The sequence below is a fragment of the Saccostrea echinata genome, unplaced genomic scaffold, assembly GCF_033153115.1.
Source record: "Saccostrea echinata isolate AGI-Se365-2 ecotype Australia unplaced genomic scaffold, CSIRO_AGI_Sech_v1 ptg000025l, whole genome shotgun sequence".
Lineage (NCBI taxonomy): Eukaryota > Metazoa > Mollusca > Bivalvia > Ostreida > Ostreidae > Saccostrea > Saccostrea echinata.
Window position 1 is genome coordinate 2,604,438 of NW_026889774.1, and position 27,984 is coordinate 2,632,421.

The 27,984-nt window shown below is 33.0% G+C and overlaps 1 protein-coding gene across 5 annotated transcripts; it reads right to left on the bottom strand.

Annotated features, from left to right (window-relative positions):
• Positions 1–380: 380 nt before the first annotated feature.
• Positions 381–27,866, bottom strand: LOC133191867 (neurabin-1-like). 5 transcript variants are annotated; one of them, XM_061327602.1, is made up of 23 exons: positions 27,816–27,866; positions 23,066–25,447; positions 20,071–20,174; positions 19,210–19,343; positions 18,162–18,294; positions 17,125–17,245; positions 14,065–14,169; positions 12,907–13,186; positions 12,477–12,734; positions 11,931–12,113; positions 11,625–11,746; positions 11,402–11,498; positions 11,058–11,175; positions 10,867–10,935; positions 10,499–10,653; positions 10,255–10,325; positions 8,400–8,540; positions 7,381–7,535; positions 5,866–6,042; positions 5,655–5,684; positions 4,944–5,056; positions 4,475–4,654; positions 381–4,157 (listed from the first exon to the last, which is right to left on the bottom strand). In XM_061327602.1, the coding sequence occupies exons 2-23, from the start codon at positions 25,312–25,314 to the stop codon at positions 4,005–4,007; spliced, it is 5,148 nt and encodes a 1,715-aa protein (XP_061183586.1). In that variant the 5' UTR covers positions 25,315–25,447; positions 27,816–27,866; the 3' UTR covers positions 381–4,004. The 5 variants fall into 5 exon arrangements, with proteins under 5 accessions (XP_061183586.1, XP_061183589.1, XP_061183587.1 ...); XM_061327605.1 differs by lacking the exon at positions 8,400–8,540; XM_061327603.1 differs by lacking the exon at positions 5,655–5,684.
• Between the last annotated feature and the right edge of the window lie 118 nt (positions 27,867–27,984).

A 27,984-nucleotide genomic window follows, 5' to 3' on the forward strand; every position in this document is an offset into this window, starting at 1 on the left:
GGTTTGTACATGAAAAATTGATCATGTACCACTGAATCACACGAATCTTGATATTAACAAGCATTCCGAGAGTATTGCATTAGCAATACTAGTCCCCTACCGGCAAGTGTAATCTGGTTCCCGCTAAAAATTGAAAATGCCATGATTCCGTCAAAAATCAATGAAGCGGAATGAAATGAAACTTGATCTGTAACTCTTCAAGATACACTAACATACCAAAAATCAGCTGAATATCTGCAAGCGTTTAGAAAAAAAGTGCAGAAAACCAAGTGGGACAGACTGACAGACAGCTAGACAGACGGATGGACGGACTCAGAGGAAACCTATAGTCCCCTCAGGTTTCACCGGTAAGGGACTAAAAATAAGCATTAAACATCAACTGTACTTGTATAAATATATTTATTTTTTTATCACATTGAATTACACCATTCATCCATCGGACACATAGATTGTAGTATGATATTGTTTGATTAATGATTGAACATTTTGTGTTAAAAGAACAAAGAAAGTAAATTGCACTGAAATTTTGTTCATCAAATTAACGAGCTGATACCAGATAAAGAAGAAAGAACTCAAGAAGGATTGCATATTGCTTCTTATATTTTCCCAAAACATTTGGACAGATATAAGAGATGATTACTTTCCAGCATATTTTTGATAACTTTGTATTATGACCAATGGACATTCTTAATAACAGCTTCTTCATCAAGTAGAACAACAGAGAGTGGATGACAAACAGGTGTGAAGATACACAAGTGCTCTCTACTACAATAATATACGTTTAATTTATAGAATTATGATAAACAACCAACATGTTTATACCAGAGTCATCTCCCTTATATTCTTATTGACCAAAATAAATATTTTAGTTACACCTCTTCACAATCTGATTTTTTTTCTCTCAGTCTATAAATATCTATACTGTACCAAGTAGTTCAATATGATTCAATTTATGTCATATCCAAATAATATCTGGCCAAAAACCTTTTTTATTTCCTTTTTTATCCTATCCCTATCTGTTTACATACTGTCCTCTGCATGTCATTTCTACATTTAAAAACTTCAAAATTCAAATCATTTTAACCCACTGTTGAAAATTTATCAAACATCAGGTCATAAACATGTTGGTAAATTTCATACATATTTTGTACAACCTAAAATCAAGAAAGAGTGAATACATATTGCTTACATAAATATTTTCAACTCACTGTAAATGTACTGAATGATTTTGGGGGAATATAAAGTCTTTATCCTATTTCCTTGTATAAGATACAGATGTATATGTATTTGTTAATACTTTTCAAGCTCAACTGAGGAACTACAGCTGTTAAATACATGTAATTAAAGCAAGCAAATTTAACTTTAATGACGTATTTATACTAAAGATTAGATATGCCAAAGCTTATTGCTCTACATTAGTAAACAATCCAATAAAATATGGTTTTATTTATACATGTATTTGATTTAGTGGAAAATTCTTTTGCTGAGAAAAAGCACTTAGGTTTCAAATAGTACATTGCGGAAATATTTTGATGTATCTATAAATGTTTTTTACATCTTGCAAAACATGTTCAAAAAAAAAAAAAAAGATGAAAAAAACCCACTCTGTATGCAGTATTTTTCAACACATCAGATGCAGGGAAAGCAAATTTATGATATATATATCTGATACTGCTCAAAACTTCATCTCCTACAGATGTACACAACCTTCAATTGAAAAGTAAACACTAATACATATATATATATATAGGTGTATAAATACAGTGTATACATGTATAAATAAAATATTTCAACAATCTACCAAAATGAATTTCCAGCAACAATTTTATATGCACCAATTTGTCACAGATGAGCACCAGTCCATTGGGACTTGGCAGACTGAAAGGGAGACATCGGAAAAAAATACATTTCTATGACATCGTAAACATTTTTCTTCAAATTATCTAATTTATCAAAAGAAAATAACAGAGCTGAATAAAACAAGATTTTTCCTTCAGAATTTTGTAATTTAAGTTTTGAACACCACTTTTCATATTTGCATGTTGAACAGCACTGCAACGGTGCAAATGATTTATTTGGTCCTCAATTGTTATACTCATCTTAATCAATGCCCAAAACTCCTTGTTTATTCAGGCTATTTAAAATTTTCAAACATACAAACTGGCCATTTATTTTCTAGTCTATGATTGACGTAAGTGTGTACTGGAATACCTATTCAAACACAATACTCTTGCTACAATTCTTCTTTCAAATGGTCCCTAAAATAATATTCTGAATGAAATCTGCAAAAAGCTGACATGAATAATCCAGTTATGTGAAAGTGAATCATTTGTTTGAACTCAGAAAAACAGAGTCATGGAAAGGAAGTAACTGTTACCTTTCCAAACAAAAAATAATAAACGAAAACGACAAATGACTCACAACATCAGGATCACTTTCATTAGAATATGTACTATGAAATTAATTCAGAAAAAACCTAATTGGGGGGGAAAACTCACTAGAGGGGCATTAAAAATGTCTAAATTTACTTGTCTAAAAATTTTCAGCACCAATATCAAAGGTATTTTCATTCAATTAAAAAGTGCCACGTTTTCACAGAAAAAATGTTTTTCGTGACAGTCTGAGAGTATTCTTTTTTTTACATGTATATATAGATATATAAATTTGTCTTCCATAAGCTACAGTGAGATTAATAAAAAAAATCTTAATCCACACTTAAATAAACCATACTGGCAGTCAAATTTTGATTTTCTATTAAAATTCCCTATAAATCTCATTGGCATCAGAATATCCAAGTTCTCCCTGTCAGAAATACATCCCCTGACTAACCTCCCCAATTTCCCTTCCAGGTTATAAAACACACTGGTGTTATGCTGATGTAACATGCTAATGTTTTCTTGGATGAAAATTTGCCAACAACAATGCAGAAAAAGAGGGAAAAATCACTGTCACAGAGAGTAACTTCATAGATGAATGGAGTTAGTATGTTTCTGGAATGTTTACTTGGTATTGTCTTTGACAATATGATTATACATGTACATAGATATCAAATACTTAATATATATCGCAAACAATAGCGCGAGTTGAATATATTTCTGATATACATTTAACAACCTCTAGTATATATTTTACACGTTAAAAAAAAAAGATATGGTGGGATATACATGTTTGATAACAACCATAGCTTACACATACTGTAGATCTAGGTGGTGTTACATGTGTGTGATATGATATACAGTAGTTCTCATCAACACCTTTCTTGGCCATTATGATCTGGTCTGTTAACTCTGAGACAAATGTTCTGAACATGGCTATATATACAAGTATATACCCTGTTAGAAAACAGGAAACTAGGACATCAGCTTCCTAAAGTCATGTTTAGATTTATGAATTTAAAAAAAAAATCATGATAGGGAGACAATCAATATGGCAGTTTTTCAGCCAATCATAAAATACAAGAGAAAAATGACAAACCAATCGTCTTGTTTGATATATAAAGTATATGGAAATAAAAGATGAAACATCAACCAATCATATTGTACACAGTAAATTATACATAAAATACTTCATTCTTCCAATCACAACAACAAAACAGTTAAAACAACCCCTTTTGTTTGCATGTAGACAACACTTTGTGACTTGACACCACTGTCTTTTCTCAGTCTGAACACTTCAGTTTGTTCATGTAAAAGTATCACTGACCTTACAGGAATTATTGCATTCAAAGAGTCAACCTCCTATAAAAAACTTTAACTCTACCTTGTCTTACTAACCTTATATTTTTTTCTAAAAATGGACTCAGCTTCTCTCCACAATAAACATCAATATACAAAATATCTCAATTCTGTATTACACTTAATGAATTGTCAGATGATTTGGGATACTACATGTTCATGTATTTGCCGAGACATCACCAAGTTGTGTAGATAGAAGAGCACTATATCAGAATATCCTGTGATGAGAGTTTCACAACATCGATAGTTAATTCCTATGGACTACTGTCCTCATTTTTTCTTCTGAAGTTGCTTTTTCTGTTCTTTTTCTTTGGCTTTCCTTTCTTTCTCCTGAATTTTCTTTTCCTTCTCCATCCCTGTTTTAATTTCTTTAATTTTCTTTTTCAGTAAGTCTCTATCTTTACTACTAGCAATGCCCATTGTCTGGAAAGAAATATATATACAACATCATTTGATGTCAAATCATAGCATGTCTATTTACTATCCATTAAGACATATCAAGCTATAAATTACACAATAAAAATCCTGAAGAAATTTCTAGATCATACATTTCAAACATACATTTTTGTATGTACATGAAAATCAAACTACATGAACCTAAAATGATTATTGATTCATTAAGGGTCATTCTCCTCTATGCCCTATTTTCTGCAGAAATAAAGGATTCTACACCCCCACCCCCCAATAAAAGCTTTAAAAGACCAGTACCAATTTTCATGTGCTGCACTAACCAATCTCACCTTTAACTTTGTGCCATCTAGTTGAATAAGTTGAGGTCCTGTTATATTTTTCTCAGCAAAGAGAGGAATATATTTTTCTAACTCGAGAAGCATTAACCAGTGGGCTACATTTTCCACTGACCACTCCGAAATGGACCCAGACTGAAACTGATTGACTTGTCTTTTACTGGAAGATTTGTCCTGAAAAAAGAAAACAAAATTGAATTATGGGGAAACCAGTTATAGGATACAGTAAAACATGGTCACATCAAACATGCTGATAATGAATTCACACAGACAGCAAAGTGATTTTCATTCCCTATGGTAGTATTAAAACACATAATGAATTTAATGGCTATAATGAACAACGTAAATAACAGATCAAAACTGTGCATCCTTGGCATTTGTGATAAGCATGTTTTAGGGCATCTGAAATCCATCTGCAAAACATTATGTTAATATAATTTCCGATCCTCTTCCATGTACTTACATCATGGGCTGGTGTTCCTGAGATATTTAGGGAGAAAAATGTCTTCTTGCCGTCTTCGTCATCATATTCTTGCACCATATATGAAGAGGAAACATCACTTGTTGTACTGACACCTGAATCATTACAGTATAAAGTTTGAGTTTCACATCATATAATTCATCACCTGTACCTAAATACTGATGGCAAAATCATTTTCATTGTCACATACAGATTGGAAATATTAAAACATGTTTATTTATACATTCAATATCAAAGAATAAATCATACTGTATATTTCTGATCTTTTTTTTTTAATGTTTTAGCATCCGATGATACAGATTTTATGCAAAATAATCTAATAGAAATGTGGAAGAAGTTAAGTACTGATGAGGAATTTCCTTGGTAAATTAATTTTATTTTCCTAGCTGTTTTACATGAACCTTTCCCCTTCTAGACACATTATCAAAACATATTCTAGTACATGTTGAGTGGTTAGTAATAATTTGTTATATATAACACTTGTATTATTTATATGACTATATTATATGTACATGTATAACACAGACTGAAGCTAACATATTCATGCATTGGTTTGGTTTTCAATATGGTAACGTAACAACAAAACAAAAATGCACAAATGCTTTGTGTTCTGAATTGCAGTGTCTTAGAACTGTGGAGAGGTGAACACCAGAACGGAGGGGGTGAGGGTGTGATGTGTTTGTTAAAGCCTACCTGGTAAAGATTTGGGAGATGAACTCCTGACTGTTAGCCAGCAGAAAGAAAAACAAGATACAGGACATATACATTACTGAATACACAATACACTAATATAGTATGGAAATCACGATTCTTCTTCAAATTAACAGGAGACAGAAACCCAGAAATTCTCTCTCTCTCTTATTCACTCTCTCTCTCTCCTAAGAAAGGAATCTATAAAACTTACCATCCAGTGACTCTGTTGACATATCCAGAGGACGTTTGGATATTAAAGTTATGCCCCCTTCCTCTCCCGAGCTTGACTGATCCTTATTTAGAGAACGATTGGACAACAAAACCACACCAGTGTTTTCTGCACTACTTCCACTCTTACCAAATTTTAACAGTTTGGACAAACCTAGGCCTAAGTAAAGAGACATACAAATGATGTACACACACGTCTCACAGATTTCCTGTCCTGAGCAATATTCATCCTTCCCCTATTGAGATCCTGACTTTTTTTACCTATAGATCCATGCTTGAAATCATGCAATCTAGTGTGAAAAGGTTACTAAATACAAACCCCCTGAAAAAGCATGCTTTCTCATTCCTTCTTTTAGTTTGTAAGTAAAAGATGACAGTCTTGATTAATTCAGATTTTAGATTGTGTGTAGGATAGAATTAGCAACACTTTCAAAGAAAACATGTACCATTATGACAGATTAAAGTTGTTAATAGATTATTTTTTCATCATCATATTTAGACTGTTTTCAACATTTACAAATAATTATAGTTGGACTATGAAGTCAAAAGTGACAATGAACTTTCCTAATGCATATGTTCATTGTACCAATCTCCTGTTTCATAGAAAGGTCTGCTTATCTTTTTTTTTTTTTGGGGGGGGGGGGGGGGTGTTTTTTGTTTTGTTTTGTTTGTTTTTTTTATGCAAAAAAATCTTCTAAATAAAATAATCTTTATAAAGAAACTTAAAATTAAGTAAACTCAAAGGCATGTAACTCAAAAATCCAATGTAATCAAAATTGCTAGCAGGGAGTAAATACGCATGCTCATGCAATCACAATAAATAATTGCTATGCAAGATACAGTGCATAAGAAATTTAAGTAATGAAAAGTGAACAAATAATAATGTTCAATCACACTGCAAGCAAGTCACAATTTAACATAACTGTCGGTGACATGTACTGCAAGTGACATGTACTGCATGAAGCCATTTTCTATACATTTAACAAATTATATGCAGTCAATAATAATTCTTAATATTTATTACAAAATTACATGATTTGTAATTTACATGTACCTATTGTCTGCCCAAAATAACAAAGGATGCTTTATTTTCATTAATATCTTTTTTAAAAAATCTCAACATTTTGCTTTTAAGAACTTTTGAAATCTTTTATTCCCAGGAAGTTCTTGGAAATAAGAAGCATATAATAAACTGAATTGATTTCCTTTATGCATATTATTTCAAGTAAGAGCATATTAACTGGTATAAGCATTCACTTTTTTCTTCACCATTCAAAATTCAATTTTTTTCAGATAAAAAGATGGGAAGTTTTTTTTTAAAAGTTAAGTAAAAAAAAAAATCTTATCTTTATCATTATTAGCCATTAATCTAGATTTCCTACTTTTCCTAAACCTGTAAACATACACTGTGTATGTGAATGGCCTAAATGCATAATGCTTGAATCACACAAAACATAGCATTATTCCAGCACACAGGACACAGAGAGCTGGATTTTACCTTTACTTTTTCCTGCACTGCCTATGGAGGGGATCTCTGTCACTTCAGGTAGGGAGTCTGGGATTTCTGACTGCATATTTTTAAACATCGGCTGAGAGGGGTCATAGGAAGTCTGGGACACAGTTGAGGAGGAATCCTCATTTTCACTGTCCTGCCTGAAATACATTTCCAACAGTGTCTGAAGACTAAATTACACTACATGGTATTTATTTCTTAATAATGCAAGTACACTGGAAGATTTTTCAAAATTGAATGTTAAAGTAATTGAACATTTGAGTGATATTGACCCCTGGATATTCTTTGAATCTTTCTGAAAACAATGCCACAAATAAATATCCTGGAACAGATTTTGATAGTGACTTCACACAATGTGAAATAAAGGTTTTGGAAACAAGTTACTTAATAAAATGTACTGGATTACATGATGATTACTAACAGCACACTACACAAGAAAGCTTTGAGGTGCAATATTCATGATGCAATGTATATGATATATAAATACAATATTGTTCTGAATATTGTTAAGATATAACACTATATTGCTAAGTATATACAAGTATATAGATGTATAATATATGACTAAGAATACAAACCATTTAAGAAACATTTTTACACTAAGATACTTTTTTCACAAACACAGTTGAAAATACATCAGAGTTACACAGATCATTTCTCAAATGTTTTCTTGTACCCTTGAGTACTATGTTTAGAAGCTCTTACAATCCAATGAGAAATGAAAGTTAAGTGGTACATAATCACTTCACAGGCTATAAGCAATGCTTAGGGCATATCTGCATTCAGGTACATGTGTATTAATCATCACTCATTGATTAACAAAATTAGTACAAAATTGTCTTGCAACTCACAGCTTAGTTATACATGTATATGACAGTTCATTGTACCTGTGGTTATATCAGAGGGCACTAAAAACTGCACTAAGAGAGGAGGTTAATTCTATTTTGAGGACCTCTGCACTATAGGTGGTCAAGATGCTCTGTGGGCGTGCCCTGAATACCTACCTGGAGTGGGACTGGTCACTGACAGAATCACTGTCGGGCCCCTGGGGAGGTGGGGGAGGGGGCGGTATATTGGGGGGTTGTAATAAATTCTTCTGCTGAGCTTTTCTCTTTTTTGCATCACTTTTCTTGACTGTACTGTCGCTATAAAACAAATTGCTCGTGACAAAAATACACAAAATAATGAGAAAACTGAAAATCAGCCGAGTTAAAACTTGAGCTTAGCTGATTCTTGAAAGAAAGGGTAACTACTTTTTGATATTTAGTATTTGCATATCAAATTAATTCTATATGGAAATTTGGTCACAATGAGTTGGGAACCTAGTAAATCTGTTAAGAGTTTCACTTAATTAAATGAGTATCAACAAATGCAATTACAAAACTCATTGTTCACTATGTTTAAAAAAAAAATAGATAAATCAAGCTGAAATAAATAGTTTCAATGTCACATTATGATTAAGGACACTGCATACTTTGAAAGAAATTTATCACAATGTAATGTTACCACTACAAATAAAAGATAATGCCATCACTTTCATGCAAATAATCAATCATGCACCAAAGGATGCATATTTACATGTACTGTACACATATGATACTACAGTGAGCTTCAGATAATGTTAACCAATCCACAGCAGGCTGGTCTTCAATGGGTTTGTTTTATTTTTGTTTTTTTAAATCATTAAATGTTGTTTTAAAGTACAAAATTTAAAGCAAGTTCTACTTTCACTTTAAATTTACAAGTACAATACCCAGTGAAGACTCTGTAGTGCATAACAATCTCAAGAATATGTCTTTTTAAAATGAGAACAGGGTGACTCCTTGAAAAATTCAAAATTATTGTGCAATAATGAAAATTCACATTCATACATGTATATCTGGCTATTACACTGTAGATTAAAAACATTATCTCTTTTAATAAATGCTATCAATGTGTTGCTTTGAAGATTTACTTCACTTCTAGTAATTTAAGAAACAAGTTCATATTTGAAAAGTACTCCAGGAGGAAATAAGTACTTGCAGAGGAATCTACATTATACATGTACAAGGAAACAGATATATTGTCTCTGTAACTACAAGAAAGGATATGTTCAGTTGTATACAGAGAGAAAAATCATAAGAATAGGTCCCGAGTTTCAAACTGTATAATAATACAGTTACTAAAAAACAAAGAAGATTGTTTACAGCTTGAAATGCACAGACTTTGAATTGGAGTTTGTTTTTTTTTTCCAAGTATCATGGTCCCTTTTGAAACATTTGTTATGCACTACTGACTATTGGATAGAGTGAATGAGTACACACATACTATAGATAAACAAAAGCCCTTACAAAAATTCATCATCCTCACTACTACTGAAACTGAATGAGAAACAAAAGCAACATAAATATATCGATGATGATACAGCCATTTTCAACTCAGAAATACAATGTTTTATGCTAAAAAAAAAAAAAAAAAAAAAAAAAAATTAGCAAATAAAAGGCAGCCAAAATGCATAATTTATGATTCTTAACAAAATCCTATACAGGTATATAAACACAGATATCAAAAATACATACATCATGCCCCACATTAAAATGACTTGTATATTAATTTTTATCCCACTGTTTACTCTGAATAAATGGGAACTATTGTACATTGGAAATGTTTCCAAGCAAGATAAAACATGCTTTATGTTAAACAAAGATATGCAGGCACACTTTATTTCATTTATTTTCAAAATTATTTTTTGTTAATATTTTTTTTAACAAGCAAAAAAATTAAAGATCTGCTCATTTAACTTTAAAATACTTGTAGAATTTCTTTAAAATTCAAGAGTCTGGGTCAGAAAGTATTTTTTTTTTTGTCAATCATACAAACCTATCATGTTTGATCCAAGTTTCTAATCCACTTTCATCCAGTTCTTCCTCTACAGTCTCACCTTCAGAACCCTGTAATTTGTAATCCCAAGGTTAAACATTTTTTGGGGCTCGTAAAATATCACGAAATATTAATCTTTTTTAAAATACATGTAATGATATGCATATTGATTCCAAGGAAAAACCGTTTCCAATTTCTAGTAAGTTTTCACAGTGTCTGCTCTTCTACTTTAAGTACCATGTACCTTAATATTGCGTTTTGTAGGGGGTCTTCTGGCCCTGTTACCAGCAGCGGCCAGTTGACCTTTGTCACGATTGGCTGAAGTGTCCAGTAATGAGGTGTGAGGGACAGCATCTCTAAAGCTGTCCACTGAGGAACTATCATCATCCAGACCATTCTCTGCAGAAAAAGTCAGTATTATCAATATCCTACATATTTATCAAGAGTTTCAGGTTTTACATACACAGATTAACACAGTATTCTCTTCTAAAACTCCATAAAAGCATTCTCATATCACTGATACATTAACCTTTTCATACTCTTTCATATTGAAATTTTCCTGTTTTATTATAAGGTGATATTCTTTTTATTCTCTTTCCTATAGAGATTTACCTGTTCTATTACTGGGTGATGCATCAGAACTGGATGATATTGATTCATTTAATGGAGAGGCTTCAACTTCTGAAATACGAAAAAAAAAAATGGTGAAAGATTATATCACAAAGTGCAAACATCAATAAACAAGTTACATTTGTAACACTTCAAAAGCAGATAAGTATTAGGTAACTATTTTCTGTTCCTACTTTGCACAAGTTTGGGCTGAATTGTTGGGGATGGCAGTGGTTGCTGGCTGCTGGGGACAAGTACAGGTAGTCCTGCTACCTTCTGAACCTCCCCAAGCTCCTTCTCCAACTCAAAGATCTAAAACAGACCAAATAAAAGGTACAAAGCAGACATATCATAACATTTCAAACTTCATTCTCTGAGTAACGAATAATATGTCTTAAAATTCAAAACATCTAGCATTGTTGCAAAACAGCCTCTTTTTTGCTGATCTTAAACTTCCATTTCCTTATTACTTGACTGCATTTTCAAATACATTTTTTTATAGGTTTTCAGCAGCAAAACAGAAATAATATATCCTTACTCTGTCTTTGAGGGACTTGACTAAATCATCATATTGTTGATTTTTCTCTGCTTGCTGCTGTAAGAGGGATTCTCTTTCCTGAATAAAGTCCTTTTCCCTGTAAAATCATCAAACACCATCAATATAACTTTTACATAAATTGTTTGATGAAAATCATGCAAAATAAGCTTTTACATTACAATTAGAAGAACAAAGATATTTCCTAGCTTCACTTTCAGCTCACCTCTGTTGATAATCTTTTATCAATTTCTTGGCTTTGTGATACTTCTTCTCTAAACCTGCAAATTCTCCTTTCATTTTTCTTTCTAATGCAATATACTGGCCTTGAGATCCCTCCAATAAATCCTATGAAAATAATCCAAATATGGAAGTCATAATAAAGTTCTCCAAAGTTCTAAACCATATTCATTCCACACTGAATTGATTGATTTCAATTTCTATTGAGATTCAATAAAGTGAGCACTGGAAACAAAAGATGTTTTCATACTTGAAAAATAAAATATAAAGTTGAAAAGATGAGAAGCTGTACCTGATAATGGTTAATCTCTTTGCGATTACTCTCCAATTTCTTCTCCATATCCCTCAGTCTGTGGGCCATCTGCTCACATTTCTTCTCCGTTTCTTTTTTCTGATTTTCGGCAGATTCCAGCATGATAATTTTGGCTTTCACTTTAGCCAGTTCTGCTTCAGTTACAGCATTCTTATACTGGGCCTAGGAAAACAGAAAAAAAGTCACATGGTTAATGTTACTCATCAAATCTTCTGACAATTGATCTTCAAAATGTTGCTTGATTACATCATAGGGTAAATACATGTATATGTCTGAAAGAGGATTCTGAAACATATTTCTCCTTCACTTTCAAATAAGCTATGTACAGTTTCTTGCCATTATGAAGCAGGTTAAAGTAAACACAACACTGACCTCTGAAAAAATTTACATGAAGGATGACCTTACAACTTTTCTTACAGGTAACTGTCAAATAATTCTCAACTTTTAGAACAATTCAATGATGACTGTTTTTGAAGTATTATCATTTTCCATGTAATTGCATAAAGATGTGTTTCAAAACCTCACCTCTTTGAGTTTAATAAACAAAGCCTGAGACTCCATATCAGGAGATATGGACTCGCTACTACTCTCTTGTAGGTCGAACACCTCCATGTTTGGCTTCTCCTCGGGGGAGTCAGTAGGGCTTTCTCCCTCCAGGTCAGGGGGCATCATTAGTGGGGTGCTATCCCCTGCTGCAGTCTCCAGGATATCCATTGCTGAGCTATCCTGTTCTGAGTGATTGTTCTGATTGTCTTCTTCTGTATTCTCAGATTCATCAATGTCCTGCATCATTAGACAAAGTTTATAGTATCTAAGTCTTGCTCTCTACTACATAGATAAATAAGCTGAGCCTCATGGCTAGTTTTGTTCAATACCTAAAAATTCAGGCAAAGAGAATTCTTTAAAATGTCTGAATTTTTGGTTTACTATATTTATTTATGATTATAACACAAACCTTGTCATCATCCACCACCTGATCTTCTTCGTATTCTTCCTCCTCCTCTTCCTCCTCCTCATCTGTCTCATCCAGTTCTCGGCCGGTCTCCGATACCCGCCTCATGTGCTCATGCTCCATGACCTCGTCTCGAGGATGGAACTGTTCCTCTAGTTGACGGTGGAGTTTATCTTGTTCCATTTTCTTCATTTCCTCTCTTTTGCGATCCTGTTCCAGAGACTGCTGGATCAAACGAGCCACTTCACTTCTACTCGGGTCCTTTTCTCTCCCAATCATAAATCTAAAATTTAAAAAAAATTAAATGATTAACCTTCAAAGTTCTTGTACTCAGGGATTGTATTATTGCATCATTATCAATGCTTTACATGATGAATCCCTTCAAACTCTATGGGAGTGAGATTTTATTTAATACTCATTCATAATTATACAAAATATTACATTTTAAGGAGCCTGTGACTTTTCTATACATGTACCATCATTTTTTTTGGCAAGTCCCAGTTCATACCCCCCCCCCCCCCCAAAAAAAATACCAGGTGCTCTAGGAGTCAATGATAGAACCACAGTTTACCTTATTGGAGAACATTAGACTGATACATTGATGCTTTAAACATCCTAGATACAGGCTGATATTAACATAACATCCTACACAAGATGCTCTGTTTTGTGAAGTTCTCCATAATGTTCTGGTATTCTTTTATAAGATAATGATCGTGAACAGAAAAATTAATCATCAAATCTCAAGGGATGTAACAAATAATGAAGAGTTTTGTAGTGTATTACATAATGTTACCCATAATTACAGTTCATTTTCTATCTGTTCATTGAAACATTTCCAACATGTGCAGTTTCATTTTTTGCATGAACACTTGATTAATCTGCCAACTTTCCCCTATATATTGTTTGCAAGAACATTTCTTTTATCTATCTCCAACTTTGTACAGTTGAGCAAATATCTACAGTAGGCTATACATAATTAGTGCACAGAAAATATGCATGTGTAACTCACAAAATAACGCAAGATTACCTTCCTATTGTATATATGCTTTTTCTACACATGGTTCAATTACAATTTTCTGCTGATGTGCAAGTTTTGCTTTCTTCAATATTATTTAATGAAATGCCGGTAGTATCTACCTTATTTGTGTATATATCACTTACTGCACTTTTCCACTTGTGTTCCTCAGCACAGAGGCAGCATAAGCTTGTGTTACACCCACCAAACTCTTACCATCTACCTCAATAATCTGATCATTCACCTGAATTCTACAAAATAAAATGTGTTCTAAAGTTAGATTAATATAAACAGAAAGAATCTGAAAGAATTTGCTACAGAAAAAAAAATCATAAAAAAAAAACTTCTTTAGCTCAGAAATAAGTATAGCTAGAAGCAAATATGTACAAATATATGGACTTGAAAGCCAAACAGTCATTTGCTCCACTGGCACATATGAACAAAATATCACATAAATATTTTGCCATTACTCGCTCTCTCTCTCGCTCATATATCAAGAGACTGCAGCTTGACCCACTTTTAAAATGAAAGTACCATTTGAATCATTTACATGCCCGTAGTTCATCATAAGAATATATGATACATCTTGAGATAGGAAAGTACCAGTAGTTCATTAACTAAAAATTATTTACATTCATTTCAAATGTGCTTCAGTGAGAAACTTCAACATTAAATTATTATTCCAGATCTGGTACATGTATTAATTTTTTTTTCCCTATCAATAAATACTAAATCATATTTTTTTTTCACTTTAATCCTTGTTATTGTGCTAAACAATAAGCTTTTTTTTCTACTTGATGACCACATTTACACTATTTTGCAGCAAGATTCCTTGTTGTTCCTTGTTTTCCTTATGATAAGTTATAATAAACTGCCTGGGTGGTTCAAGACATTGTTACTATTACCAAGGTATGTGTTTTGATAAGGTCATTATACACCTGCTCAGAGAGAAATGATACATTTTCAATATATCTAAATTTAAAGATAAAATAAGATCAACAGTGGCACGCAGGTTTACGTTATTTTTTTTATCTATCTGCCTTGCACATAAACATCTTGAATTACTTCATTCATTCTCAAAACAAAACCTCTTCTTTTTTTTTAACAAAAATGGGTGCAGTCTACAAATATCTGAAATAGGAATCATGTATTATACTGACTCTCTAATGTACCTCATAAACTCCAGAATTATCAAGAGATGGATTGGTACTTTAGTCATTTTACACCCATTTATCAAACTTTACTGATTGCAGCATTTATTTTTCTTTCTGGAAATTGGAAAAACTTCTTTTTACATTTTTTTTTGCACTTGAAACAATTTTGTTAAACAGTAATTACACAATAACAATCTACATCTTATTTTACCTGTCTCATAATTACTCCCCAGAAAAAAATTCCTTAAACACTAATTTTACAAAAAATAAAGAAGTTTATGCTCAGGAAATCTCACAAATATTCCATGGAAATTTTTCACCTAAACACAGATTCTTCAAAGTGGGCAATACATGATGAAAGACATATTCTCCTGAAAAACTGCCCTGAAAACATGTGGAACTTGTACATCCATATTTATCACACATGCTTGTAGTAGTCAGGAATGCCCTTACAATCAGCCAAGAATATCTTGTCCTAGAGAATCATTAAGAAACTCATAAACAGATGGACTTCTTTATCCTAAGACTAACAGCTGCCCGAAAGATTTCTCTCAAAGACTAAGCCTTTTTTTTTTTAAAGCCTCCCTCTATATGAAGATGTTCTGTCATAATTTTACAAGCACAAAAAAAGGGAAAAAGTAGCACAAGAAAAACACAGCAAGATAAATAGTTTTTTTTTCCTTACTGCATTACCCAGGCCCCCAGCAATTCCATTAACATCTGAGTCACTATTCACATCAACAAATATACAGAACAATCTGGTTTATCACCAACTTTCACCCCTTTCACACTCTACTCCCCAGAAAAAAATGTGGATAAATTAAAAAGAAAAAAACTAAGAATTTTAAAAACTGAATCATTTCCATTTGCAAAGTAACATATATAAACATTTTTTCTTTAACGGAGTTCTAAAATTTTCCAATACTTGGATACTTTAAATTCTTGAAGAAATCACCTAAAATATGCTGAATATTTTGGTTTGCAGTACAGAAATAGCATATCCTGACAATTTGCTGCCTGCAGATTCTAAGAATAGATAAAACCAAAAAAGATTCCTAATTACCAAATATACCTGCCCAAATACTTGAGTTGATTTATTTTACTATAAAATCACTCATTTTACTTCTACAGCTTAAATAACAAGGGCTAAATTAGAAAACTGTGTTTACTTTGAGAGAAAATAAAAAGTTCATAACTTGGCACTGCAGGCATGAAATATGGGTCACTAAAGTCAGAGAGCTGATGGGCATATAGACAGCTTCACTGATAAGCTTAACACTGTCTATAACAAGATGTTGTCTGGGCTTGATTAACCTACTTCTGACCATGGTCAGCTGCTATAAAATTTGATTGATTTATTACCAGATATTTGAGAATGAGGATTTTTTGTAAAATAGTGCAGGGCATCCAACATTGTTTTAATTTTTGGAAGAAGGGTGCAATAAAAACAACCTTAAATTTTAACAGACATTGAGAAGGATTTTTTGTTAACTATTTCCTAATGAAAAATGATAAAGAAAAGCAAAAACACAAAAACTATTATAGATATTTACTTAACATGCCTCGTATGAACCAACATCAAAGTAATATCTGACAAGATGAATAGATTAATGTGTAAGGCCATAAGAAATTTTGTTATGCTCTACTGCAAACAAAAATTTATTTTTTATCTGATCAAGATGCCATTGCTTCTTTCTGTCTGTTTATCAGAATGTTTCAGATGTATCAAAATCATATCCTAAATAAAAAAGAAAAACTTTACAAGACTCTTATAATGAATAGTTATGGTAGTTATACATCATACTCAGATCACATATACATTAATGCATACTGAATACAAAAAGGGAATGCAGTCTTAAGTGAAAACATTAGCCTATTGTACACTGCTCATCTTTCTTCAAACTCCTATTTCCTAGCATCAAAGAAATATCCCAAATACCTTCAATGAACATTACGAGATTTATATAGGTAATCTGTTCAGCCTCTGTGCAAAAGTATGTAACAGTGAAGGTCAAGGCCACAACATAGTTATCTAGTGTAACAGATCCCTACCTTGTGTCCCTCTGAGCAGCGCCTCCTTCTGTCAGGGTCTTTATAAATATTCCCAGTTTTTCTAACCCTGCATCAGCACCTACTCCCATACCAATGATACTGAGGCCTAACCCCTCTGGACCTGCAAAGAAATAATCTCATTTTAAATCTTCTCAAACACCTACCTCTTTAAGATCATGTGTAGTTTATTCCTAATGTTACACATTGTTAAGCGTCACAAAATTACAAGACTAACAGGAAATATATTTGATCTTTTTCCTTAGTTCACACACGAACAATCTGTCTGATGAACTAATGTCCCTACAAGGACCAGCACAATTAAGAAATCAAATTTACATGTCCCTATAGCTTACGATTGCACATTGTTCATTTCATATGAAGCTCATATCTGAAAAGGAATTTACAGGTATGGGGAGACACTATATGTATATCACTTTTTCAAAAACACATTATTTGCTGCAAATATAACCTCTTGCAATTACTCTTTATTTTGATATGCATTTTTAATCATTCTAGATTTTTCATAATGATAGAGAATTTTATTTTTTCTGAAAATTTAACCAGAGATATAATTATTTCCTCCATCTGGATAGGAAACAAAGTCTCTCCCAATATTATGTAAATTGTTTGATCAAACGTTTAATTCCTTTGCAAGTTTCCTTTAGTGAAACTTTAACTAGGTCAATGATCTTGATTAACACAATTAACAACTTCAGAGGTCATCATGGAAAGATAGGTATGGTTCACAGTCTTCTTTTCTTAATTAGCAATTTAGCATGCTTGTAATAAAACTTGTGGACAAAGTCTGGAATTTAAGCACTTCATAAACATTCCCTACAATCAGCTTTTAATTTCACACATATAGCTATGTACATTACTAATGATAAGTACATAACTTTCCATACTGTATTTAGCATGCACTGAATTTTATCAAAAATGACACTTTTTGAGAAATATAACTTACATCAACATCTAGAAGTTACTATCAAAATTAAGTTTCAGCTATATCTCACTAAAAGTATATATTAGGTATATACCTTTGATTAGATCAACTGGAAATACATCCATTTTCTCAACTCTTTTCTCTAATTCATACTCTGCTGAGGCTGCAACTGGGTCAACATCCTCATTTCGTCTATCATATTCATCAGTAGAAAATGTGTGAAAAAGCTGTGAAAAATGACACAGTATTCAAATCAGCACAAAGGAATTAAAACTGTACAGAATTTCAGCAAAAAACTCCGGACTGGTGAGTTATGTTGTTTTTACAAATTTGAACACAATCTAAATACATGTTTTAATTTAGATCAACTGGAAACAAAACGTATTTGAAAAACGTTACACATGCATGCAAGCTAGCTAATTATCTGAGAAAATTTTCACCACAATATATCCAATGCAATCAAGCCAATAATGGTACAATTTTAACAACCCTGTTATTTCAATATCTTTAAGTATAACCACATCACACTCTCAATGTTTGCCACTCGGCTTTCTCACCCTCTCCACACACTAACTTTTTCTCAGCAAATTACAAAAGAGTCCTCAATTTTAACTCAGATGTTTTTTAGCATTGGCACTTTACCTTTTATTTAACCCTGATGTTTTTCCTTGTATTTTACCCTGTTGTTTTACTTTGTATTTTAACCTTGATGTTTTATTATCGTATTTTGACCCTGATTTTTTACCTTATGTCTTTAATCTGATATTTAACCCTTACATTTTATCTTGTATTTTAACCCTGATTTTTATTTTGTATTTTAACACTGATGTTTTACCTTGTATTTTAACCCCGATTTTTTACCTTGTATTTTAACCCTGATTATTAACCCTTATGTTTTTACCCTTATATTTAACCCTTACATTTTATCTTATATTTTAACTCCGATTTTTACCTTGTTTTTAAACTCTAATGTTTTACCTTGTATTTTAACCCTGATTTTTACCTGTGACCTTTTTTTTTTTAATTTTTACCTTTTTTACCTTTGATTTTAACCTTTACTTTGTATTTTAACACTGATGTTTTTACCTTCTATTTTGATCCTGATGTTTTACTTCATATTTTAATTAACCCTGGTGTTTTACCTTGATTGGGGCCCTGCTGAACTTGACTTTAGTTGTTTTCTTGTAGTCTTGTTCTTCATCCGACGATTCATCTGTGCTGTCCAGACCCTCTATCTCTATGAAGTCATGCGAGACACTGACATAATCATGGAATTCTGGAAAAACAGAGCAAAAGAAAAAAAAATTAGCAACAAATATTTCGTGAAAGTGAGAGCTTATTACAATATTGTGTTTAATCATTTTTCATGCTGAAATTATTAATAATATTCTTCATTTAATCTAAAAAAAAAAATTTGGTAAATCAGGAAGAAAGTTTTTCCAAAGCTTTTCAGCTTCAAGAATAAACACCATCCAGCCTAAACATCTTTAGAGCATTAATATATGTGTTGAAACTAGAAGAGATGATTCAAATACTGATCAATTAACTTAAGTGTTTACATGTACATGTTGTTGAACTATTTGCTGCATGATTCTTGTAGGACGAAGTACAAAATTAAATGCATAGCCATCACGGAATTCAAATACATCCCTGATTTGACCTGATTTAGTTTTTCTGGATCCCTCAATTCCTAGTGCCTTTCCAGAACCCATGCTACACATGGCAAACTCTGACCTTGGCCATTTTTATGATGTTTATTGTATAGGTAAATGCCCCATCTCAATAACAATACTGAATAACCCTAAACATTTATAGCTTACACATAAAACTGAGGCTTTTAACACCTGGGTAGTGGGTACCCCCCAGGAATAGAATGCTGAATATTATCACATAGTATTTTACAAGTACATTAAACTTAACATTTGACATTTTTCACTGACCAACTGAAATCATACTTATTTTTTCTATACCTACATTAGTCACCCAATTTTCTGAATACTGACCAGCCTGGTTGTCTGAGTGGACAGTGTCCGGTTCCTCGTGGCCATCCCCTGCCTCTCTGGGAGGGATCTCGGTCTTGGCATCTGAGTACACACCACTCCTAGAGCTGTAAATCAGATGTAGAACAATGTAAAAAGACAAAATCTCCATAAAAAAGTTTCCATCTTTAGTATAAATCTACCATTAATTATTAAAACCATTAAAAATATAGGGGGGGAAATCTATTTCTACAATTAAATATGTACAGTGCAAGAATCATATCCACACCCCCCCTTTAAAAAAAAATTTATATAATAAATAGTAAATCATTGTTAAAAGATTACAATTTATTCATTCAACACTGTGTTATTAAATACTCTGAATTTACATGCTTACATACTTATGACAAAAAAGAAAGGCATTATATTCCATACTTCTACATTCATATCATATATATTATATACTTTAAATATGTACACAGAAAAAATACACATTGAACAATATGATCAAATATTTATTAAGTACTTTCACAATTTTTGCAGGATATAATGCTATTGAAAAGTAAACAATAAGACTTACTTTCGCTTTTTTTCCTGGATATGAAGTAAAGTCAATCTAGTTGGTTTATCAATAATAATCATAATTTTATTTCGATACATTTATCACTAGATAAAATTTCCTCATTACACCATGTTAACACAAACGATCCCTTCTCCACTACATAGCAATGAACTTTTGAACATGAATTTCAAGCACTTATGAATGAAACAGCGACTGGAATTTTGGATACAATGTAACTCTGGCTGTCTGCAATTGGTTCACATCTGTCTTCAATATACAATGGAGAGGGCATATTGTTTTCACAAAAAAAAAAAAAATCTCCATGAAAGCTACTCTTCTCAAAAATCTTACACAACAGTGATATAAACTTCCTTATAATACGTAAATATATACCAGGCTTTTGTGATTTATATGTATTTATATTGATAAACAAAAATAATACATCTCATCAGAATATAAACTCCACAGATAAAGAGCGATAAGCCAAATTCTTAGACCTAAAGCTTATAATCTCAAAGGCAAAAATCGACAAGGATACATGCAATCCAACAAAATCCCTGTCTACTGCACTGACTCGCTGAGGGAATTGACTGATAAACTTTTCAATTTTAGAAGGTGTACATTCATCACCTCAGCACAAAGAAAAGGTTATCCCATTACCAGGGTAACTGATTAGCCATGAACACTAAATATGACCCATGTGTTTGCTCTGAAGTTTCTTACAACCCCTAATTGCTCCAATAAACTATTAGCTTTCTAAATTTTGACTGAAGGAAGTACATTTTCAAGTGCCTCAATCTTGGATTATTAATCACTAATTAAACGATCAAGTACATAACCATTGCTCAAGTACATAACACCTTTAGCATTGTTAATTTGATAATTTCTCAGAACTTTGTATTTTTTGTGTGATATTTATTCCTGCATGTAAGAGGTACATATATATATTACTGCTTGATGTAATTTTCTGTATGGAAAAACATACCCCTTCTCCCACCCCCAGTATAAAATTTCTCAAGACCAAGCACTCTTACTAAAAATCTATTTTCAATTGTAGAAGGCATAAGATTAATCTCTGTTTATAGTGTTTCCTTCTAATCAAAATATTTCTTTTTACCTAAACAAGTATCACCATCCAATAACAAATAATACCCTGACCTCCCTTCCTTTTCTGTTTCTAATTTCACTAATTAATTACTTTATGTGCATTACAATGGTATATTAAAAGCAAATATTAAAGGTACAAACAAAATGAAGAATAATGTCATATAGCATTAAAGCTTTATCATGGTTATGAAAATTTAGATCAGCATGAAAATGCAAAAACAAAGAAACAAAAAAAAAAAAAACAATCCATTAACACTTATTATTTTCATGTCTTTTACATCTTGAAATTTCAAAACTATGTTTCTCAAACATCTCATCTTTATGATGCCATGTTTGCACTTTATCAATAGGAACAATGATTGCTAGTAGTTTATAAGGAGTTAATGAGGAAAAAACTGTGGAATGTAAACTAGTAAGGAAGTCCCTAAATCCTGAACCAATTACTGGCATATATGACAAAATATGATTAAAACCTGTAATACAATGTCGCCAAGGAAAAAACAAAAAACTGACAGCTTAGGTGCCAAGCGCCTTTTAGTACTGCCAATAAAAACTGCTTGATGTATACATATTAAAATATATGATAATTGTAATTGTTAAATTACCAGGATTAATTCTAAAAACAAAATAAAATTACAACAATTATATCATACAGCTTTATGGAAAATGAAAACTTTATTACTTTCTGACTGTAAAATTCTTTCCTTGTACTAGCTCCTCTTGCAATAAGCATGATTTTAACTCACAGAAATTCCTTTAGGTATCCACTTTGAAATTGCTACTTTTCATATGTTTAGCAACTTTTTAATCATGTTTATGTTTACTATCTGTTGCAACATCCCTCTCAAAGCAAAGTATCCAAACAAAAAAATCCATCAAAATCTTAAATTATGATTTCTATTGTCTATAGATACAAACACAAAAGTGATTGAAAGTTTTAATTTTATGATTTCAGCTCGTTAACACTAATATTACATGACAAACAAAGCTTTGACTTAACCAACTGCTATAGATAACAAGTTGAAATCTTGCTATCCAATAAAAAAGAATTTTGACCACAAGAAGGAAATTTCAGCATAAAATTTGTACAAATGACAGACTTTCTGAAAATTCTTTTACAAGTATTACATGACAAAAACAAAGCCTTGAATTAACAGACTGCTATAGAATAGTTCTAAAAGGTTAACGAGTTGAAATTTTGCTATCCATTAAAAGAGAATTTTGACCACAAGACAATTATTTCAGCAAAAAAAAAATTTATGACAGATATTCTGTCAAGCTTGGCACCTTTGCTGACAATTGAGTGTGTCTGTCAGGTATAATACTGTTAGACTACTTAATATCACTTACCCTGTTCTTGTATATTTGTTGGAGTCCTCTGTCAGCACATCCGTGGGGCGCTTCTTCACTGGTGGCGTGGACTCCCCGTTCCGCAATTCCTGACAGTTCTCATCATTAACGTAAGTAGAGGATTTCACATTCTCGTAGTGATGTGAGGCAGGAAGCTGGTCTACCATGGAAGGCAGGGAAGTGGAATAGTTACCCGAACTGGGTGGAGAAACATGGCTCTGATATGGTGGGGGAGGGGGGTTAGGATAAGGGGGTGGGGGTGGCAAGTGGCACTTTGGAATCACAGGTTCATAGAGATCTGAGTCACTGTCAACTCCTTTGTTGGATATCACAGAAGATGGTGAGTGGGCAGACTGATTAACCAGTGTAGACTCCTTTGGCACAATCTCTCCTTCAATGTCTTTTGGCGATGTAGTCCTTTGGTCTCTTTCTGAGTGATAATATGAAGTAGATTCAAGCATACCTGATTTTGAACTGGTGACATTTTGGTAAGGCCTTTCACTTTCATTGTCAATTACATGCGGTGCACTATCATGAGAATTCACACTTTTTAAGTCCAACTTTGCTTCACTAATGACCCTTTTCTCAACACTTTCATTGACAGGGGATGTTTTTAAAGAATCACTCTTCCCTTGATCATTTAACTCATTTACTAAATCACTAGTAGGGGAGAGAGGTGGTGGGTGGGTATTTTTAGAGGGTGATGGAGGAGTCCTGTTAGGGGGTGGGGGTGCTGTTCGTTTGGGGACAGGGGACTGTCTTCGGGCTGGTGCACTACTCAAAACAGAGGAATCACTACTAGATCCTGTGTTCAGTGTAATGTTAGGCTTACTTGGTATGGGAGGTTTATTTCCTGGAATTTGTCTGGAGGATGATGAAACACTCTTTTTTTCTCCTACCAATGGGGACTTTCCTTCTTCCCTATGACCCACACATTCTGACTTTATCTCTTTATTATATTCTGAATTAATAGAGGATTCATTACTCCTGTTTTCTAAACAGTCCATTGAACGAGACAATTTCTGATTTTTGCTTTTGGTCCAGCCATACAGACTTCCTTCTGAAATATCAGACATTTGTTCTCTCAGTTCCCATGAACGTCTTTTTGATTGAAAATCATTGCTTGTCTCTGATTTGTGGGATAAGTAGGAGTCGGCTCTGTTAATTGCAGCCTGAATTTCTTCTTTACTTAATCTTTTGGCACTGTCCTTCCTTCCATCACTATCAAACCTCTTTTGTCTCATTACAACACTTTCAGAAGGTTTATAGTTTCGGGGTAATGTCACAGGTCTTTCTCCATCATATGAAGAATGCTGAGTAGTGCCTGCTGCTTCTAAAGAATCTGATCTGGATCTAAGAGTGCCTGGTTCATTTATGTCTTGCTTGGAACTGTTGGATAACAAATTTTCATCAGACTGGATTTTCCTTGCACCCATTCCCCTTGATGATATTGAATGATCATATCCTCGATGAAGCATGCTCCCCATCTCTCCATTCTGTTTTCCCAATGAATCCTCTTTTCTGGCATATTCTGGATTAGCTCTACTTTCATACTGCCTTCGTTTCCACAGTAGTCCTCCAGCCATGTTACTAAATGCGTGTGTGCTCTTTTGTTCAAACTTTGTTTTTACACCTGTGTTGCTCGAATCCAGAGCCTGGTATTCTTTATCAATTCTCTCTGTTGCATCTTTAGAGGGGGCTCTTTTAGTATGATCTGGAGATAGGGCTGGAGATAATGGACCTGTCGCAGAGGAGGACAATTTTCTTGGTCGGGTTAGTTGGACAGGTTCCACAGGGGCTCTACTTTTTTCTTCCATTTTTGCAAACAGGGCTCTGGTATACATAAATCTCTGTACATGATTTGCAGCATCATGCAAGTTGGGTTGATTATTTTCCGTCTGCATATTGCCGGTAGACTGTACATCACATGTTTTCTTCCTTTTGGTCTCTGGCGAGCGATCACCCTCAGATGTCATTGCCCTGCTAGCAGACAGAGACCTTGCCTCCTCAGGTTTCCTGGACCCTTGCTGAAATTTCTCTTTCATCCTGCTTACATTGGACCCATACAACAATCTACCTCTTAGTGCAGAGTCTCCAACTGTGTTGCCCTCCATGTTGGAAGAATTCAGTGAAGATGTTCTGGATGACACTGGGCTTTCTTTCTGAGATCCTTCATCAGAGAAAGCACTTCCACTGCGAACACGGCTTCCTGCTAGTATTTCTGCTCGGGGACTTTTATATGACGTCATGGCGAGTCATCTTTACGAGGAGGACAGTTTATATCACAGAGTACTCACAAATACATACATGTATTGAGAACCCCTTTGTAAGGGGTATCTGTCATCCAGACTGGAATGTCTTTACCCATTACTTTTTTGGAACCTTGAAGGAAAAAAGAAGAACAATGAACATTGAGCGAATCTTTTAACTGATATTGCTGTTTCAATCATAATAGGTTTAGATTGAATACATTTAGCAAATAATATATCAAAAAATACTCAAAACAGTTATAACATTTACCTAGTTACCTTAATCATTCACTCAAAAAAAAAAAAAAAAACAAAGGAAAGTATGAAAAATTTTTGTAAGGATAAGTCTTATCATCTGTATATATCACATGCATTCCAACTCATAATTTTTTTAATTTCTCTGACAAGAAATATAAGCCAGCTATATGCCAAAAGGTTTAAACTTAAGCATGCATGTAAAACCCCATCGTCTCAAGCCATTGACCAGAGTCCACATACACCCCTCTCCTACTGGCCAGAACGAGGGAGGATTGTACATTTTGGTCTCAATTTGCAACGATTGTAAAATCTTATCTATTCAAAAAATTTTAGTTTAATCAATCATTCTTTTTAAGAAACTTGGTTCTCATAAATACTCTTATTGTTTATACGATTTACATTTTATGTTCGTTCGTACAATTATGACCTAACATTAATATCTAGACGATATCTTTAATGAGTGAGAATTAAATTGACAAATAATTGACCACATCACCCATCCAATTTACTGCGTTTCACGTCTACCTGAGCTCTGTGTGCACTGACACGATATCATGATGCGATGCGAAATTCCATTCACACATTCGAGACTAAAAAAACAAACAAGTTGACAAGAGAACGTAAGATATGTCCATTGCTAACTTTTAAACTTCTTTCTTTCTCTTAAGAAAAAAAAATGTTGATAGTTCCAGAATTTGACAATCCCCAAGTCAATTAAAATGGTCGCTAATTTGCCAACTTGTAGAGAAATACTAGGTGCCAATAAAAAATTTTAGTTGACTTGGCGACAAAATTAATCCCCAATTAGAGCCCTGGAGAGTAAAAAGGATTAAGTACTATAGTACTATACACTGTGTATTACCAGGTTTTTCTAAATAAACTATAAGTTTGATTCGCATAATTTCTTGAATACTTTTATCAAAATGGCAGACGAAAAAATTGGATCGCATTTATGAGTTCATATGGACTATCATGAGTTCACAAAGTTAGAGTACACTTATATTAAAAACAATAAGGGAAAAGCTAAGATGTGCAAGTGAATTCTATGGCGGTAACTTATATTTTATGCACATAAAGTAAGCCAATTCAAATGTCTTCACCAAAGATACATGTAATCCTGTTTTCAACACAAATAAAAAGGACTACAGAACCAAGATAGGGTATTTTCACTATTTAATTTAATTGAAAGTATTAAATAAAAATACATCTCTGACCAGTCAACTGAATTTTTTTTGAGAAATAGACAGCAAAAATCCAATATATCACAATATTTATCATAGTACTCCACCAAATATTGCAATATATCACAATCTAATTTTTCTGGTTATATCCACCCCTAACAATGGGCATTTCAGGTTTTATATATCTATCATTTGATGTACCTGCACCCTTTTAATATTACAGTGTAAGGTCACAACTTGATAGCATTTTAATTATCAACATGATTGCTGCATGTAAACAAAGCATGAAATCATGACACCTAGAAAGTTTTCAGTTAAAAGTTTATCATATCAGATACTTTAAAAATTGTACATGCCAAACAACATTTTTGAAAATGATTACCAAAGAAAAGGGATGGGACATCTGACTCATAATAAAGTAAAAATCCTTAAAATGCACAGTGGGTTTACACCACAGTTTTACCACCTGTCATTAATCTATTGGTGGTGATGGTCGTGGGGGGGGGGGGGGGGGTTTAAGCCTCTACACACCATAAATCTGTTTATAGGGTGAAGATAAGAGAGGGTACATTACATACATTGAGTTGAAAGCTATTCAGAATTTTAAATAATTTACCCTCTATCAACCAATAACTGACAGTTAGCTGTTTAATCTTATCCAATTTAAATAACCTGGTAATTTAAATATGACTTTTACAATAGGAACCACTGACTGGCAGAAGAAAATGGTTTTGCATAAAATTTCCAGTTTGGAAGGTGATGTAAATTTACACACAAACAGTAAAGAAAATCCATATGAATCTGCAAACCAACCATTATCTATGTAATTCATCTTAAGAACCTGAATACAAAAGCCAAAATATTCTACTAATCCCTGCTGAGAAGTCGAGGAACCTGCTCGGCGCACCCGAAACTTACACCTTCCTCATTTCTCACTCCGAGGAAGCTTTTGCGCAAAATCGATCAAAATCAATAATTTTTTATTTATCTATCAAAGAGATGTCTATAAATAAATAAAAAATTAGTATATAAGCAGCTTATAATAAAGAAAACAACACACACCCTCTCCACTTCGTTGACATAGGCCGACATCTTGAATATGTAACCTTTGACACAGAAGATCCCGGATGATAACATAATATCTAAACTATTTTAGATGTTTATTTCCGGAAGTGGTCAATGTCATCCCTCGGGGCATTGAACTAACACGAATAATTTTCCTTCCAATTAA

What these genes read in the sequence shown, in the direction of transcription:
- LOC133191867 (XM_061327602.1), bottom strand. Translation starts at nt 25,314, where the DNA reads ATGACGTCATATAAAAGTCCCCGAGCAGAAATACTAGCAGGAAGCCGT. An exon ending in AACAAATATACAAGAACAGG is followed by an intron (nt 20,175 to 23,065) that starts GTAAGTGATATT and finishes TCTGATTTACAG; the next exon opens with CTCTAGGAGTGGTGTGTACT. An exon ending in ATAAAAGATTATCAACAGAG is followed by an intron (nt 11,499 to 11,624) that starts GTGAGCTGAAAG and finishes ATGATTTTACAG; the next exon opens with GGAAAAGGACTTTATTCAGG.